Genomic DNA, 16911 nt, shown 5'->3' with positions numbered 1-16911 from the left:
TTTGTAATTAAAAAGCTACGGTTATCTTCACCTTGTTTTCACAGTGAGAGGAACAATCAGTATGCTGAGGTTTGCAGGAACAGAATGGGTAATGAAAAGTATGTGGATCGATCAATGCAGACAGTGAATGGAGCAGCTAAACATAAACAGGTCCAGAGCGACAACATGGCCATGGTGGACACAGGTTAATAACTTTTTCATAGCGCTTACAGTCTTAATGCTGCATCTATTGATTTTTCTTATGGCCACAGGGGGGCATGTTATAGCTAACAGGAGGCTAACACCAGCTGCAAGGTTATCAGCCATACGGAATCATGTTTCTGGACACGTGAAGTACAGTGTACTCTAATGTTACTGGTAATTCCAGTTTGGGTTTCACCAGTGTCTAAATTAGGTTTATCAGGGCCCTATTTCACAAAGCAGGCTCAGTGAAAATATTCTTTCATCATTGAACCGATTATTGTTTGTACCCAGAAACTCACAGTTAATTGCGTTTGTTTTTTGGTTCCATTTTCCACAGGCACGAATGTTACCACCTGGGACATGTATAACACTGAGCAGGATCAAACAGTGTGTAGCCCTCAGCTGGAGAGGGCTCACTGTCTAGAGGCTGTGGTGGACAGCAGCAGAGGTGCAGAGAGGAGCCTGTCAGTGGGCAGCACAGCCAGTACAGGTAACAATGAGGGACACTGGACAAGATGCTCTGCTTCAGTCTGGGTGTAATCCTCTTGTCAGAAGTTTGCCTGTAGTAGTTGATTCTAGATGTATAAATAAATAAATGTGACATCTCAGGGCTTGTGCAGATGCCCTTAGCTTAGGATAGCTTGCAATAACTTGCATGTGTGATTTTCTTTTATTACTTCTTCAGCCAGTACTGCTAGCTCACTGAGAGATGTGGAAGCGCTTGGGAACGCTGAGTCAGACCTGCAGCTGATTATTCTGTCAGAGAAGTTCCAACACTTGTCACTGGTAATGGAGAGGAGCATACTGGAAAACACCTTCCAGCCCAAGCTGGCAGCTTACAGACAGCTGCCAGTTCTAGCCGGTAAACTCAGCTCATTTCCACAGGGGCTGCATTTTTTTCTCTTCAGATTCATGGACACACTCACAATAATGCAGCTGAATCAAGATGCTTTCTGTGCTGATGTCATTTACACCTTCTAATTGGTACAATACACATACAGTGGTGCTTGAAAGTTTGTGAACCCTTTAGAATTTTCTATATGTCTGCATAGATATGACCTAAAACTTAAAACAAAGTCTTAAAAGTTATCTTGAAAGTAGATAAAGAGTGAGACATATGAGACAAACATATTATACTTGCCCATTTATGTATTGAGGAAAATGATAGATATTACATATCTGTGAGTGGTGAAAGTATGTGACCCTCTTTGATTGGCAGTTAATTTGAAGGTCGAAGTCAGGGGTTTTCAATCAAAATAGAACATTTTGGTTTAAATGAGAAGCGCTATGTTTGGAGAAAGGAAAACACTGCATTCCAGCACAAGAACCTTATCCTATCTGTGAAACATGGTGGTGCTAGTATCATGGTTTGGGCCTGTTTTGCTGCATCTGGGCCAGGGCAGCTTGCTATCATTGATGGAACAATAAATTCTGAATTATACCAGCAAATTCTAAAGGACAATATTAGGACATCTGTCCGTACACTGGCGCTCAAGTGAGTGTGGGTCAGCAGCAACACAATGACCCTAAGCAAACAAGTCGTTGTACCAAAGAATGGTTAAAGACGAATGAATTGGATGTTTTGGAAAGTCCTGAACTTAATCCAATCAAAATGTTGTGGAAGGACCTGAAATGAGCAGTTCATGTAGGGAAACCCACCCACATCCCAGAGTTGAGGCTTTTCTGTACAGAGGAATGGGCTAAAATTCCTCTAAGCCCATTTGCAGGACTAATCAACAGTAACCGGAAACATTTAGTTTCAGTTACTGCTGCATAAGAGGGGTCACATCAGATACTGAGAGCAAAGGTTCACATACTTTTTCCACTCCCAGATATGTGATATTGGGTCATTTTCCTTAAAGGGATATTGCGGTGTAAGTTTAATCCATGTTCTAACACACCTTAGTAGTGTGTTACTGCACAACAACAATACACTGCAGTAAATGGGTCCAAGTATAAATCGTCATCAAAAAGCCATAAATAATGCTCAGAACAGCACCAAACTTCAGCAACATTAGAAACAGGATCCCAGCACATATTTTGAGGCATCAAACATTTGATATCGTTGCCGGCTTTGTCGGAAAAGATAAACAAATCTCACCACCCGAGAAGCCTCCTTGTTGTGGGGAAGCCCTGCAAGTCGATGACCGAGTGCATTAGAGTCCCGCAGTAATGGTATTCACTGAGCTGCGGAACTCTACTGCACTCTGTAATCGACTCACAGGGCTTCCCTACAACGAGCCTGCAGCTGGAGCGGTGAGTTTTGTTTATCTTTTCCGACAAAGCCGGCAACTATCCGTTCTGAGGATGCTAAAACTACGTAAGCTAGTGGTCCGCAAACTTTATCTCTCGAGGGCAGGGTCGCACTCGGTGTCAAGGTGTGTTAGAACATGGATTAAATTTACACTGGAATATCCCTTTAATAGATAAATGACCAAGTGTAATCTTTTTTTCTCATTTTGTTGAATTGGCTTCTGTAGTATCTGTGTGTTTCTTGCACATCCTGGGTTCTAAGACAATAGTGAATAGGGGGAAGACAGGATGAGACGAGACCAGATGCTCCCCTTAGACAACTGTGGGAATGTGACAGTGTGAGGGTCCCCATGACCAGGAGCCCTGATCAGCCCTGAGGTGGGCATCAGAGATAAGCTACAGGAAGGAGCCCACACCAGAGGTTTAGAGATGACTCAAGATATACATTGTCATCTAAGTATAGAGAGACCATCCTGTTCACTTTAGCTGACATCAGCAAAGTTAAATAACACACACACACACACTCAAGTTATTTTATAGAGGATGTGAGGCAGACCCATCCTTCTCTCCTTTCCCATTCGATAGATGTACCTTGAATCCACCAAAGTGACCAATTGGGAGAAGTAGGCGGTTATGGAAAACAGACTTTAAAAAAGGCCCCCACACCAGAGAATGGGAGGTGGCATTTGGTAGAATGCCTAAGATCGAAGGCGTAGGAGTTCTGATAGGGCAGAGGGCAAAGCGTTTGGCATTACTTCGCCCTAGGAGAACACCAGATGTGCGGCCACACTCTGCTTGGACGCTAGGCTACCTGAAGTCTGTTTCAATAAAGACTGCTCTATCATTCCACCCAGCCTTGCCTCCGCAGAATTCTTTTATCAACATACTACATGCCGACACCTTTGAGGAAGACAGCCCAGAAACTACACTTCTCTTTATCTACTTTCAGTACTTACATGGAAATCTCATATTGTTTTAGGTCGTATTTATGCAGAAATGTAGAATATTCTAATGGGCTCACAAACTTTCATGCACCAACTGTAGGGTCAGATGAAGTTTTATTGGATACTAATGGACAGGGCTCGGTGATAAGGCCCTTAAAGAATATCTTCATGTATCAGTATCTATATATCTGGATTTTTTTTAATCCGCTCAAAAGTACTTCATTAATGCTACAACTTGGCAACAAAATAATGTATCACAATGTTTTGAGTCAAACTCCGCAATATCAATTTTGGTATTTTAACAAAATCTAAACACAGTAAAATGTTTCCATGTGCACGGAGGAGAATCTGTAGATTGGGTGGTCCAGGTGATTGAATTTAACATTCTAACTGATAGCAGAGGGGTTGCAGGTGGATGAAGTAATGCATCATTTATAAAATATTAATAACATAACCTGCAGTGATCCGCTAACAGCAGACAGTGCATCACCCCATTAAGGCACTATGCACATTTGTGCTGAGGCACAGCAGGTTAACTTTATTGATTGTTTAAATCTACTGCAGACAGGGCCAGTTAGGGTCTAATTTTGGTTTATGGTTTCCTCTACACATAGTTTGGAGTAAAGCAGCTGTCCACCTGATAAATCCTGAGCTCCATCAGAGATGTCTGAAAATATTCATTTCTGAAGCTAAAAGTTGAATTTTGTTTCCTCTGGAGCATTCCATCTGTCACGGTCACATAACTAGTTTATTATTTATTATTATAGAACAAGGTAGTACAGTACGTTGATAAACAGTTCTGTGCTAATATGAGAAATATAGATGACATTTATGTCTATACATGCATTTTAGCTGAGGGTCAGCAAGCCTACTGAACCAACACGAACTGTGCATATACCAGTAAGTACAGAAAATGAAATACAAAATGAAAACAAATAACACTGGCCATATCACCGTGTAACCTTATCCAAAATCTAAGCTAATCTAAAAAAACAAATGTAACTCTCTGACTGATGAAAGTGAGAATGAATCTAACAACTGTGCCAGACCTCGACAGTCCTGTGGAGCAGAGAGAGGCACATGCAGACAGCCCTTCTTCCCCAGCTGTGGAGTGTCTCATGGCTTTCAGCTGTGAACTCAGCAGAGGATGCAGCGTCAGCAGCATGGCCTGGAACAAGAAGAACCTGGTAACACAAACACACCTGCTGCTGTCTGACAACAAACAACCAGTAGTCCTGTGCATACCTGTCAATATCATTTTGTTTTCTGTGTCCATGGTGTTTTTTTCGTCACCTCTGTCTGTGTTGTAGGATGGCCATTTAACGGGCTACATTAATCATTAGCAATTTGAATACACATTTTTTGTCATGTCCACAGTGTGACAAGCTTTTGTTAGTCTGGATTATTCTTTAAAGGTTTTTTTTTTTTACCATAATTGGAGCCCCAGAGTTGCTTCTGATGCTGATTCAGAGGTTGTTGCTGTGAGCAATTAACATAATTTAACACTGATTAAAGAAATATGCTGACAGAAAGTCAGGTGAAGTTTGAACAGCGCCATAGCATTCTCCTAAACAACTAATATAGCTAGGGACTTGTTTTTAAATGGAAAAAACAAGTAAGAAAATATAAAATGGCTCCATACAGCTTGTCTGCTGTAGTCCAAGTCTCCTAAAGCCCAGAGATCACAAACTGATCTGAAAAGATGTTATTAAAGGATAGTTTGTGTTTTTTGAAGTGGGGTCATATAAAGTACATATCTATAGTCGATCTGTTCCCTACCGTAATCACCGATCAGCGCAACCTCAGTTTGGAGAAGTAGAGAGCTGCTCCAGCCCAGATGCTCAGCTTTGTACTGCAGTGACCGGGGTCCATGGAAAAAGCTAAATAAACCAACTAAAACAAAGCTCACCTTAAAATTCACACCGCTTTACAGCGACGTCAGACCTGCCTTTCTTTTGGCATTACATTTTTGTCAACCGTAGAACCTCCGTATCCCTACGCACTTGTGCTAATGCGTAGAGATACGGAGGTTTGATGGTGTGTTATGTTTAATTTTTATCGAAAGTAAACCTCTCGTCCAGCAACTGGGCCTCGTACTGTATTTCGCCGCTTGCAGATCTTGTTGCCCAGTTGCGCTAATGCGTATGGATACGGAGGTTCTATGGTTGAGAAAATGTAGTGCCAAAAGAAAGGGTGGTCTGACGGCGATGTAAAGCAGTGTGAATTTTCCCTATACAACGTACACTTGAACTGTTATAGATTTTTAAAGGGGAGCCTTGTTTTAGTTGGTTTATTTCGCTTTTTCTCTGGACCCCATTCACTGCAGTACAAAGCTGAGTGTCTGGGCTGGAGCAGCTCTCTGCTTCTCCAAACTGAGGCTGCGCTGATCGGTGATTACGGTGGGGAAGAGATCGACTATAGATATGTACTTTATATGACCCCACTTCAAAAAACACAAACTATCCCTTTAACACCCTTGATGTGCAGTCAAGCTTGTGCACTGACTTCAGAGTGGAGTACACGCTAACACTTTCGGCTTAGCAGCTCCAGTGAAAATAACATCTTTAAGACGGGGGTGATTATCATCTTCTCACACTCATTCAGAACTGAAAATATCTGCATGCTTGATACTGCTAGAAGTAGGTGAGAAAGACAAAAATATTTTAACTTGCATTCATTGAAATTGTCGGGCATGCAATTACAAATTCATCATCAGTAATACCAGCCAGCAAATTTACAGATGCTTTTATCATTTCTATCAATATCACTAAGTACTATACTTTCTCTGCTTTCCCTGACAGGACCTCCTGGCTGTGGGCTATGGTGAGTTTGACTCCAGTACCCAGAAACCAGGCCTGGTGTGCTGCTGGTCTCTCAAAAACGCCACGGTATGAGTATTGTTTAACCTTCATTTACCTTCTCAAACTTCCACACATCATTCTCTGTTGCTCAGTACCTCCTCAGCAGCCTGCGAGATGCTGTGTGAGGGTGTAGTTCATGTGGGAGTGCAGCTGTCCATTCCAGATGTTGTCATGTGTCCTCTCTGCAGTGGCCTGAGCGTGTCATCCACTGCGACAGTGCTGTCACTTGCCTGGATTTCTCATTCAACAGCCCTAGTCAGTTGGCTGTTGGGATGCGAGATGGCAGTATTGCCATCTACAATGTGCAGAGTCAAAGCGCCAAGTTATGCGTCATTAGCAGCAGGTGAAGGTTAGCTTTTCTTAATTCCCACACTAAACATGATTGCTGCTGAAGCTTATTTGTTTCTCTTTCTCTGTGCAGTGAATGTCCCAACAAGCACTTGGGTCCAGTTTGGCAGCTCAAGTGGATCAGGCAAGAGCTGAACTTCACAGGAGAGGAGAAAGTGGAGGCTCTCTTCTCTGTGGCAGCAGATGGCAGGATCAGCAAGTGGTTTGTCTGCAACAATGGCCTCGATTGCATAGGTACTGTTCTCATGGTATTACCATTGTCAATTCAGCCTGTTGAAAGAGAAGAAACTTTCTGACAGTTCACTGAGTAGGACTGTGAGGTCATAAGATATCAGATGCAAGACCTTTTAGTGTCAGGACCGGTGACCAGAACTCAGATGCAGACCAGAGCAAAAGTTTGAATTTAGGTGTATTTATTGAAAAAAGACACAAATAAATCATGGTTTAGTGGCTGGGTCCAGGCTCCAGGGCTCTATGTTTGTGGTGCTGGTAGGCAGAACTGGGTCCAGGCTCAGGACGGCTCCGGGCTCCGGGCTCCGGGCTCCGGGCTCCGGGCTCCAGGGCTCTAGGTTAGCGGTGCTCGCAGGCAGAACTGGGTCTAGGCTCAGGATGAGATGGTCTGAGGCAAGACAGGGAAAAAATTAATTAGCAATAGGTACATTTATATGAGTACTAGTTCAGGTTTGGCTGGCATATTTTCACACAAACTAATTCAATGATCCGTCAGGGTCTGGAAAGTTGGCCTGGGTTACAAGGGTGGGTTGACTGAGGATGATGAGCTACATGTGTGTAGGCCGGAGCTCCAGCAACCACGCCCACCAGTGGCTTACAGAGCAGGAGAAAAAGAGCACAACACAGAGGCGGAGGCCAAACCAAAACACACCAAGCCCACCAAAAGGGGGCAAAAGAAAGCAAAAACTACATTCACACACATACCATGAAGGAGAGCAGGATCACGACCTGTGGGTAGTGACATTTAGATTCTTGAACTGTAGAACATGGAAAATGTTTAAAGGACAGGGAAACAACAATATAATCATTTTTTGTGCACACATCTAATGTGCTACTTTGCAGCACTGATATTGTGGGCCAAATCTCTGACCTAATGTGTTTGTCAATGACGAAGATGAGCCAATGATGAGACAGCATTAAACCCAAGGTCCCTCCATTTTTAACCCTAACCCCTAACCATAACCCTAACCCTAGAAAATTGGCTTGGGGCTTATTAAACACTATTTCAACATCTGATATTGTTGATGACAAAAGACAAAACAGATGAAATAAAAAGAAAAATAAAGAACTCTCTTTATTTTCCTTGACAAAAACAGATGGAATATTGTAGACTGTTGACTCATTGCAGGAATTTTCTCCATGCTGCAAAGTAATATCAGGACTCCCAGTATTATTAGAATCAGAATCAGAAGTAGATTATTTTATTGGTCCCGCAAACAGGGAAATTTGTGCATCACAGCAACCAATAAATAGAATCATATATATATATACATAATATTGTTCCTGATGCTAAAAGACACATTTGTTAAGCTCAATTGATACTATCAGACCACTAGACATTTTCTGCAAAGCTAAACTAAACTAAAACCTGTTTCTCATCATATTAAATAAATCTTCTGTGAATTTGAGTTTAACTAAATGACAGAAAGTTAGTAGTAGTTAGTAGGGATGTCCCGATCCGATCACTTCATTGGAAATCGGGGTCGATCATGTGGTTTCAGACTCTATCGGCATTGGATGTTACTTCCCGGTTAGGGACTGGATATATATGTATGTTTATTCTCATTGTTTATTTACTAGATCTATTATATTTCAAAACAAATAGAAAAAAATAACAGCTTAATATTTACTACCATTATGTGGTGGTACAGAGTCAGACCATCCGATATCACTGCAGTGACACTATTGGATGAATTTTGAACGATCTGGCCCGATTTTGTTTTCTTATATACGTCCGAGCACAATTTTTGGCAGAACGCAGACACACGCATAACGTTACTCTGGCAAACCTGTGGATAAAATGTCTGTGGTGTTTAAATAACTTAAATTAGAAAGCAAAAGTAGTCCAACGGCGACATGTATGTAACATCTGCAATACAACTGTTTTTCCAGGGGGGGCTGCATTTAATATTTAATACATTTGATGCGGCAAATAAAAAACAAACACTAAAAGAATACAATGAGTTCACTCAAGCAACACAGGCAAAGACACCAAAGCAACAAAGACACACAGATACTTTCAAAAGGACAGAGAAATATCCTCGAGACAGCAACATGGCCACAAATATTATATATATCACTCTGGATAACCATAGACATAATATATGTAGACACCTCATAGACTGACGCTGCCTATTGGAACTGACGTATCAGCGCAGCTGCCATCTTGGATGGGTCCCAGTGCACCCCCTCCACATTTATTTCTACTGAGGAAGGTGTATCCCCAAGTACAATAATCATAACTCCCTGAATTTTTACCGGATTTTCACACGATTTGGTTTGTTACAAACGGCAGAGATTTATGGTACAGGATGCTGTCACACATTAAAAATACATGCTTTCATGCTAAAAGACTTGGTATTATGCTCTTTAACAAAGACATATGGTAGGCTTTGGCATATTGATAAATGTATAAATTAATTAATTTTATATTTTAATAAAGAAACAAGTTTGATTGTTCATTTGAATGTATTTCTCTCTCTCCTCACTCACACACACACGACCCTTCTGTAACACATATACATACAAGCCCCCATATATACTGTACTGTACTGTACTGTACTGGAAAAGTAAGCGTTATAATTCCAGGACATTCCAGCATCTTACACTACCCTGTTATGCTTGCAACTGGGGCTGGGGAGCTTAAACCCTTTACAAAGAACGTAAGGAATATGAAAAAAGCAGTGGATGATATGGAGGTACCAAGCGTGTGCTGCGTCTCACACACTTCAGCTGCTGTACACGAGGGTCTGCTGTCACAGTGCAGCATCACAGACTCGCCTGTTAACACAAGGAAGGTGGTAGGCCAATGTTGTAATAGCATATTCAGAATAAGAAAGAGCCATATTAAAGTATATAATTTGTTTCAACAAAATAAAAAAAAATGGGATATTCCTAGTAGTTGGTCATAGTTTTGCACCCTTCTAGTTAACTTAATAGATAAACAGGATGAGGCTGAATATATAAATGAATATGATTAATTAATTAATTAATGTTGGGTATAGCAATAAAGGCTTCTGCACACCTAGTCTGTTTTTAACCTGTCCAATAAAAAACATCACTTCTAGAAACCTTGCACACTAAGTCCGATGTGGTTATTATTCTGTTCATTGCAAAAAATTTCCGATATGTACAAAATGAAGTCAGCAAGCAGTGAATATGATCTCTCACTTCTTGAACAAATTAAAAGAAAACACTCAGTATGTTTACATGCAGGGCGGCTGTAGCTCAGCGGGTAGAGCAGGTTGACTAGTGATCGAAAGGTCGCTAGTTCAAATCCCGGCTCAGGGCAAGGCTGAGCTGCATGTCGAAGTGTCTTTGAGCAAGATACTGAACCCCACATTGCTCATCAGTGAGGGCCCTGCGATGAGCTGGCGACTTGTCCAGTGAGTACCCTGCCCTTGCCCTGAGACAAGGCTGGGATTGGCTCCAGCAGCAACACCCCGTGACCCCATGGAAAGGGATAAGCGGTTACGGATAATGACATGACACATGTTTACATGCACATCTTAGTTGGTATACATGCCAGTGAGAAAATCGAATTATTGGCCAAAGCATGTCATACCCCAGTTTGATAGGTGGCGCTGTACCAATTTCAACTAGTGGTAATAGAGCCACCTCCGGCTGACCTCTTTACGTCACCAGCTACAATAAACCCTGCCTTGGCATTCGACAAAGATGGCGTACGAAGAGCGAGGAGAAGCTACATCTTTGTACATTTCATATATGGTGTACATGATAATTACACAAACTAGATGCACAATTGCGCTCTTGCTTGCAGTGATTTTGGAGGAAAGACTTTGCTGCCGCCGCCCTTCTACTTCCGGCTCATGGCCCCGGAAAAAAAATCTCGAGCCTGCGCAGAACGCAAAATCTGAATCTGATCTGATGGAACGTATACATGCAGGAGTAATGCGACTATCAATTGAATAATTTAGGTGTTTTAGTCCGAATATGAGAAATCCGATCTGGTCCGATTTTAGTCAGACTAAGGTGTATACATGCATCTTAAAAAATCGTATCATTGTCGGACTAACTCAGTAATTTGGTTTTTGAGTGTCATGTAAACGCACTGACTGGGGTCACCTGATCCTGAAAACAAGACAAGAGCAAGGAGAGTTGACCTGCTGATGAAGGAGCTGCTGAACGTTCACTTCCAGGTGTGTTTCAGGATGTCATACATTATGATCTATACTGGACCACATATTAAAAAGAACTGTACCAATTTCCACAAACAAGTTGATCTTTAACAGCGACTGGCAGGCTGAGGTAGCGACAGATACACACTAACATCACATAATTTATCCAAATTGTGGATCTGCAGATATTCAGCCATATTCATATGACGATCATGGTCAATAGTTGTCCTGTGATAAGTCTGTTTTATCACAATCCACTGGCTCAGTATAGTCAAACTACTCTCAACAGCCTTTTGACAGATGTGAAAAATCACAGAGAGTCAAACCTGATCTAAAAAAATCAATGATAGATTTTGACAGATGACAGAATTTCGAATTATTTCGAGACCTGCAGCAAATTCAGATGAAAAAAACAGACATGGTGTGCAAATTTCTTCATACCAAAAAAGATAGCTAACAAAATATACACCACTTTATTGTTTGTGACAAATAAATCAAACCAGTATAGCATCTTTTCACTCTGCATCTCTTGCCACAGAACTGATGAAGCTCAAGAAGGTTCTTAATCAGAGGAAGAAGGCAGGAGAGCACAAGACCGACAGTGTTCTGTCAGCACTGACTCCTGGTCTGTGCTTTGACTTCCATCCGACGGTAAGATAAACTCAGTTAACTAGTTAACTAAATACAGTAAATAAGAACAGGTATGTGAACATATAGATGGATTAGTGCAGGACTGTTGCCGTGAAACAACAGTTAACAGCTGGCATTGACAGTTTGAGTAAAAGTGAATATTTTGAAGGTTTTAAGGACTACATAAATGACCATCATGCATCACACTTCTTCTCTTAAAGGATTCCAGGATCTACTTGGTGGGCACTTGGGAAGGTCTCATCCACAAGTGCTCATGTTCCAACAGTCAGCAGTTTCTGGAGACATACAGGAAACACTTTGTAAGTCCATCAGGATAAACGTCAACACCTCATTTTGATAAGATTGACCGTGACCTCAAAAGCTTCTCTTTGCTTTTATAAAGATTCTCAACATTCTGACCTTGGCTGGAATCTCACCAGTCATAGCTTTGCTTGCATGTCAAATCACAAAGTGATCTGTTGATAAAAACTGCAATTTGAATCTAACAGCTTAATGCTGTGTAGCAGTTTCACACGGATGCACATTTCCACATTTGATGGTGTTGGGACACAAAAAAACCCACAGTACTGGTGAAAAGGTGAACAATGAACTAAATGTGGAAGGAGTGACAATACCATTTTTTAAAAATTACCTCTCCTCTCCTCTCCTCGTTTCCGTTTCCAGTGAGCATGAGTAAGCATGAGTGGTTGGTGATGGTGGATGTGTGAGTGGCACGGAGCTTTGAATTGTTTTCTGTCCCTGTTTTGATACTTTTACTGACTAATCAATGGTTGTCTGGTGGTTTTTGGGAGGAATGGTGTCCGCTGAGATGCCACCTCCGTCTTTCCGGCAGGGAGTGAGGATGGTCCCGCCGGATAGCAGCGTCAGTGTGGAAGAGTTGTGTTGGCTGCTGGTGAGCAGGTGGGACATGACAAGCTCTGCTTTGCTTTGCAGATGAACAAAACAGTGGTTGTGTCCAATAAAGACCAGTCACTTGGGGCGCCGTTTTGCTCAGTTGGTAGAGCAGGTGTCCCATGTACAGAGGCTTTGTCCTCGCTGCAGCAGACCTGGGTTTGACTCCCGGCCTGGGTCCCTTTGCTGTGTGTCACTCCCCCTCTCTCTCACCCTGTTTCCTGTCCAACTCTTCAGCTTTCCTATCAATAAAGCCAAAAGGCCAAAAAAAAAAAGAAAAGACGAGCCACTTGTACATCAGCTGGTGCAGAATGGAGAGTTTGTCAGAGATATGTTTGTGCAGGTGTCCCCGCTGTCCGCTCCCTCATCTTGGATCACTGTATCCAGTGTCCCGCCGTTCATTCCAATCTCGGCCCAGCTGTACAGCCTAGCCATCGAACCTTTACTGTGCAGGCTGAGAGATCACCTCGGCGGCCTCTCACTGACTGGTAGCTTCGAAACTGAACATGGTTTTCTTACCTCTGTCTGCCTACGCAGATGTATATATTTGTCTCCAATCAGGGTGATGTACAGGGATTGAAGGACACTTTGTCCCTATATGAAAAGGCATCATCTGCACGGGTGAATTGGGCAAGAGGTGAAGCTTTGTGGGTTGGACACTGTAATCAACAGCAGGGTTCTCCCCAGAAATTTTTAGTATAATGATGCTGTTTTCAAATTTCACCGTCAGCAACACGCAGCGTTGGGGTGCCCCCCCCCTCCGGAGGAGGAAGCTTGAGTATGTTGACTGTTTTAAGTACCAATGGAGGCCATTTCCTGCAACTTCAGCCTTAAGTCTTCTCTAAATATACCACTTACAGAGACATCTCACATCTCATCACATGAAAACAGGAAATAAACACCCTTAATTTGAAAATGAGAGGCTCTGGGAGCTGAGCTAACTGTTGCTGACACTGGGCAAACCTCTGTAAAGTTGCGGCTGGACCCGAATGAATATCCACCGAATATATAACCTAAATCTAACTTCACTCCGGTTCGCTGTGTCCCTGTTGCAGCCTTTGAATAGGATGACGAGGATTTCAGTAACTCAACTTAAACAGTGACTTTACCAATACCCGACCCGTGCCTTGCATAACGGATTTGCATGAGTCACAAGAGCCTCATTTTCAGGTCGGACAAGCCGGATTGCGGGATTTATCAGGAAGAATCAAACCCCTGCTCATCCATGCAGGCAGGCCAGGGTTGCCAGATACTGCGACAAATATCCCCCACAATCTTACTTGTCTCCTCCACTGTAAAATCAGGAGATTAACGGAAGAAATTACTGAACGGGAGCATAGAGGGAGATAGGGTTAAAAATCGGGAGTCTCCCACGTGAATCAGGAGAGTTGGCAACTCTGGTATGGTGGCGCTGAGCTAGCAGTATAGCAGCACAGCGCTGTTATTCCACAGTCTGGGGTGAACCCTGAAAAGGTAATGCCAGGTCTACCTGGAGGACTCAAATTGAGGAAAGAGGGATTGAAGGTGTTGGGAATCTTTTTGGGCACAAAGGGATTCCAGAAAAAGAATTGGGAGGGAGTGAAGGAGAAAGTGTGTGCTCGGTTATCTAAATGGAAATGGTTGCTACTCCAGTTGTCACATAGGGGAAGAGTTCTGGTTGCTAATAAATTGGTTGCCCCAACCCTCTGGCACAAACTAATAGCACTGACACCACTGAGAGGCCTGATAGAGGACATTCAACGAGCCATCCTGGACTTTTTCTGGCCTGGAAAACACTAGATCCGGGCATCTGCCCTCTATCTGCCTGTGGCTGAAGGGGGACAGGGACTGATCAGCATCCAGTCTAAGATCGCCTCATTCAGACTCACAACAGCACAAAAAATTCTCAATGACTGTGTCCCAAGCTGGACGGCTGAACTACGACAAACACCTGTTCCTCCTACAACCCGAGAACGTGGACCTAAGTGGTCCACAGGCTTGGCAGATGTTTTGGATCAAGCGTAACACTGCAGATACTCTGGGGCTGTTGCTGTTTGAGGAACCTCTGTTCTTCAACAGCTTTATAGCACTCAAATTCTGCAGTCTGCCAGCCTGTGGGCCAATCTGAGGGGCGCTGGCTGCACCAAACTGGGTCATCTAATGAAGACATCTGTGGATAACCAGAGGAACAACAGCAACATCACCTCTATCAGGCTGATCAAGAAAGTGGTGGAGGAAGTCTGTGCTGACCTGCCTCAACATCTGAGAGAGACTGCTGAAGATCGCCCGCTGTGTGATCAGTGGAGTGAAGAACACGAGTACAGCTTCCCCTCTCTATTCATCTGCCCAGCTGTGGGAGAGTGGCAGGAGGGTGAAGGTCATTCGAAACTCCTCATCTGGACAAGTGTCAGGGTGTCGACAGAAAGCACTGTACCAAGTAAGCATCAAGACCCTAAATATGCAGTCTCTGGTAGGGATGGAGGGGTCGAGGTCGACTGAGTTTTTTGACCCAGACATTTCCCCGAAAGGCAGCTGGCGGTCCCTGTACAAGCTACCCATTGAAAAATGGACAGCGGACCTCCAGTGGAGGATTAAGTTTGCTGTTGTTTTCATCGTTGTCATCCTGAGTCAAGAGAATGAGTGATTTTGTTTGCTTCTTGAAGTGGCTCAATAAAGGGACTTTTAAAACCTCTCCTCTCCTCTCCTCTCCTCTCATTCTGTCTCTCTTTTCTTTTATTCGAGCAAGATGAAATCTCATTCTGTCACCACAATGTTGTTAGTTGCAGCAGGTCAGTGTTGAGTCATCAGAGACAACTACAGTAACTGTAACTGTGTCACCCCTCAGGGTCCTGTCAGTTGTGTCTCATGGTGTCCACTCAGTCCTGATATTTTCCTGAGCTGCTCCTCTGACTGGGCTATCCACCTGTGGAAGCGGGACCACCTCAGCCCCTTGTTAGGCTTCACCTCAACCCGAGGAGCTGCGTGCGACATCAAGTGGTCCCCAAAGTGGGCCACAGTGTTCGGAGCCATTAATGAGGAACAGCTGGAGATCTGGGACCTGAATTCCTGCATGTGAGTCAGACTGAGCGGAGGATCTGTGATTGTTCTCTGTCTCACCCTGTGTGTCTCTTTGATCGTGTGTGACTACCATATACACCTCTGCTTCAGTTTGGACCCAGTCATTGTGCACCCTGCTGCCCCCGGCGTAAAGATGAGGTCCCTGCTGTTTGCCACACAGACAGACTGTGTCCTGGTGGGAGGCAGCGATGGACAAGTGACTGTCTACCAGCTGAAGAACCTCAGTGTGGGAGAGGGCAGCCAGGTAACACAGAGGGACAGTTTTGAGACAGTTTATTGTAGGGACCTGTGGGGAAATTCATTCATAGATGAATAAATGCCGCGCATTAATAAAAACTACTTGAGAGATGCTGGACACCCATCTGTTATCAGTCGATCATGTTTACTTACAGCCCACATATAACAAAGAGCACAAAGGCATCACTCAGACCACTTGACAGTCTTAACAACATAGAAAAAAAAGAATTATGTTAGAAGTAAATTGCATTCATGGCTTTCAGTTTCACAGCTGCAGAGCATGTCGTTTACTGCATAGATTACACAGCTGGGTAGCTTTCTTATGTATTTTTGTTGGCTGACCCTGAAGTAGCATCTCCCTGGTTTTCTCTGAAATATTTGCATTTGATTATTGAATATCGCAAAAAGTTAAAAGTACAAACAAATGTCTGATTCTTTCAGATTCTGTTCATCCATACAGTCTCCACAAATGAACACCAATTTGTGATGTTAAGCTAAATGAAATGTGTCGCAGTAAGAAGCTAATGTTAGGCTACAAACAGATGACATCACAGTCACATGACTTAAACATCACCACCACTATGCGTTTTACTTCACAATTACTATCCAGGTTTTCTGTGAACTGTTGTAAAGTTGAGTAGTTAGAAGTAGAAAAGTTTGTAACTAAAGTGGGGCTGTAAAGATGGACTAGTGAGTAGATAAGTCTCCTTCTTCGCTGTGAAGACGTTTACTGTCCCCGACAACCTCTGAAGATTTTTTTCAGTCAGTAACACAGATCAGTTATGGTCAGTTCACATGATTAACTGCTCAAAGTGTCTCTCTTGATCTTTAATTTCAGGCGGGCATCCTGGAAGACATAATCTGCTCTACAGCTTCCAGATAGCTCTATTAAAACTCCCAGATATAGAGTACTGCCAAGCTGTTTGGACTTGGTGCCTGTACGAATGTTTCAGTACGAAGAATTAAGATGTACAGATGTAGAAGAAGCACTGGTCACCACCGAACACTGGGTTTTACTGCTGAGATGTCGGCCTGCTCATAGCAGCAGCTGAGTTTGAATAAATGTTTATTGTGTGTATGGAAATGATTGCTATTAAACAGGATGGACAAAAGGTT

At 43.0% G+C, this 16911-nt stretch overlaps 1 protein-coding gene across 1 annotated transcript in view; it reads left to right on the top strand.

The window, feature by feature from the left end:
- The window catches only part of dnai4 (dynein axonemal intermediate chain 4), a 24432-nt gene extending 7521 nt beyond the window's left edge, over window positions 1-16911 (top strand). The window contains exons 7-18 of the mRNA XM_037082631.1: window positions 45-184; window positions 521-673; window positions 869-1045; window positions 4428-4567; window positions 6182-6268; window positions 6430-6584; window positions 6663-6823; window positions 11498-11610; window positions 11811-11909; window positions 15326-15552; window positions 15649-15802; window positions 16634-16911. Of these exons, the coding sequence (XP_036938526.1) occupies window positions 45-184; window positions 521-673; window positions 869-1045; window positions 4428-4567; window positions 6182-6268; window positions 6430-6584; window positions 6663-6823; window positions 11498-11610; window positions 11811-11909; window positions 15326-15552; window positions 15649-15802; window positions 16634-16678 (1651 nt within the window). The 3' untranslated portion in view covers window positions 16679-16911. The remainder of the gene's footprint in view (window positions 1-44; window positions 185-520; window positions 674-868; window positions 1046-4427; window positions 4568-6181; window positions 6269-6429; window positions 6585-6662; window positions 6824-11497; window positions 11611-11810; window positions 11910-15325; window positions 15553-15648; window positions 15803-16633) is intronic.

This window comes from Acanthopagrus latus, chromosome 21 (genome assembly GCF_904848185.1).
Source record: "Acanthopagrus latus isolate v.2019 chromosome 21, fAcaLat1.1, whole genome shotgun sequence".
In the NCBI taxonomy this organism is placed as follows: domain Eukaryota; kingdom Metazoa; phylum Chordata; class Actinopteri; order Spariformes; family Sparidae; genus Acanthopagrus; species Acanthopagrus latus.
The sequence above is the reverse complement of the archived record's forward strand: the minus strand, read 5'-3'. Positions and strand labels throughout refer to the sequence as shown.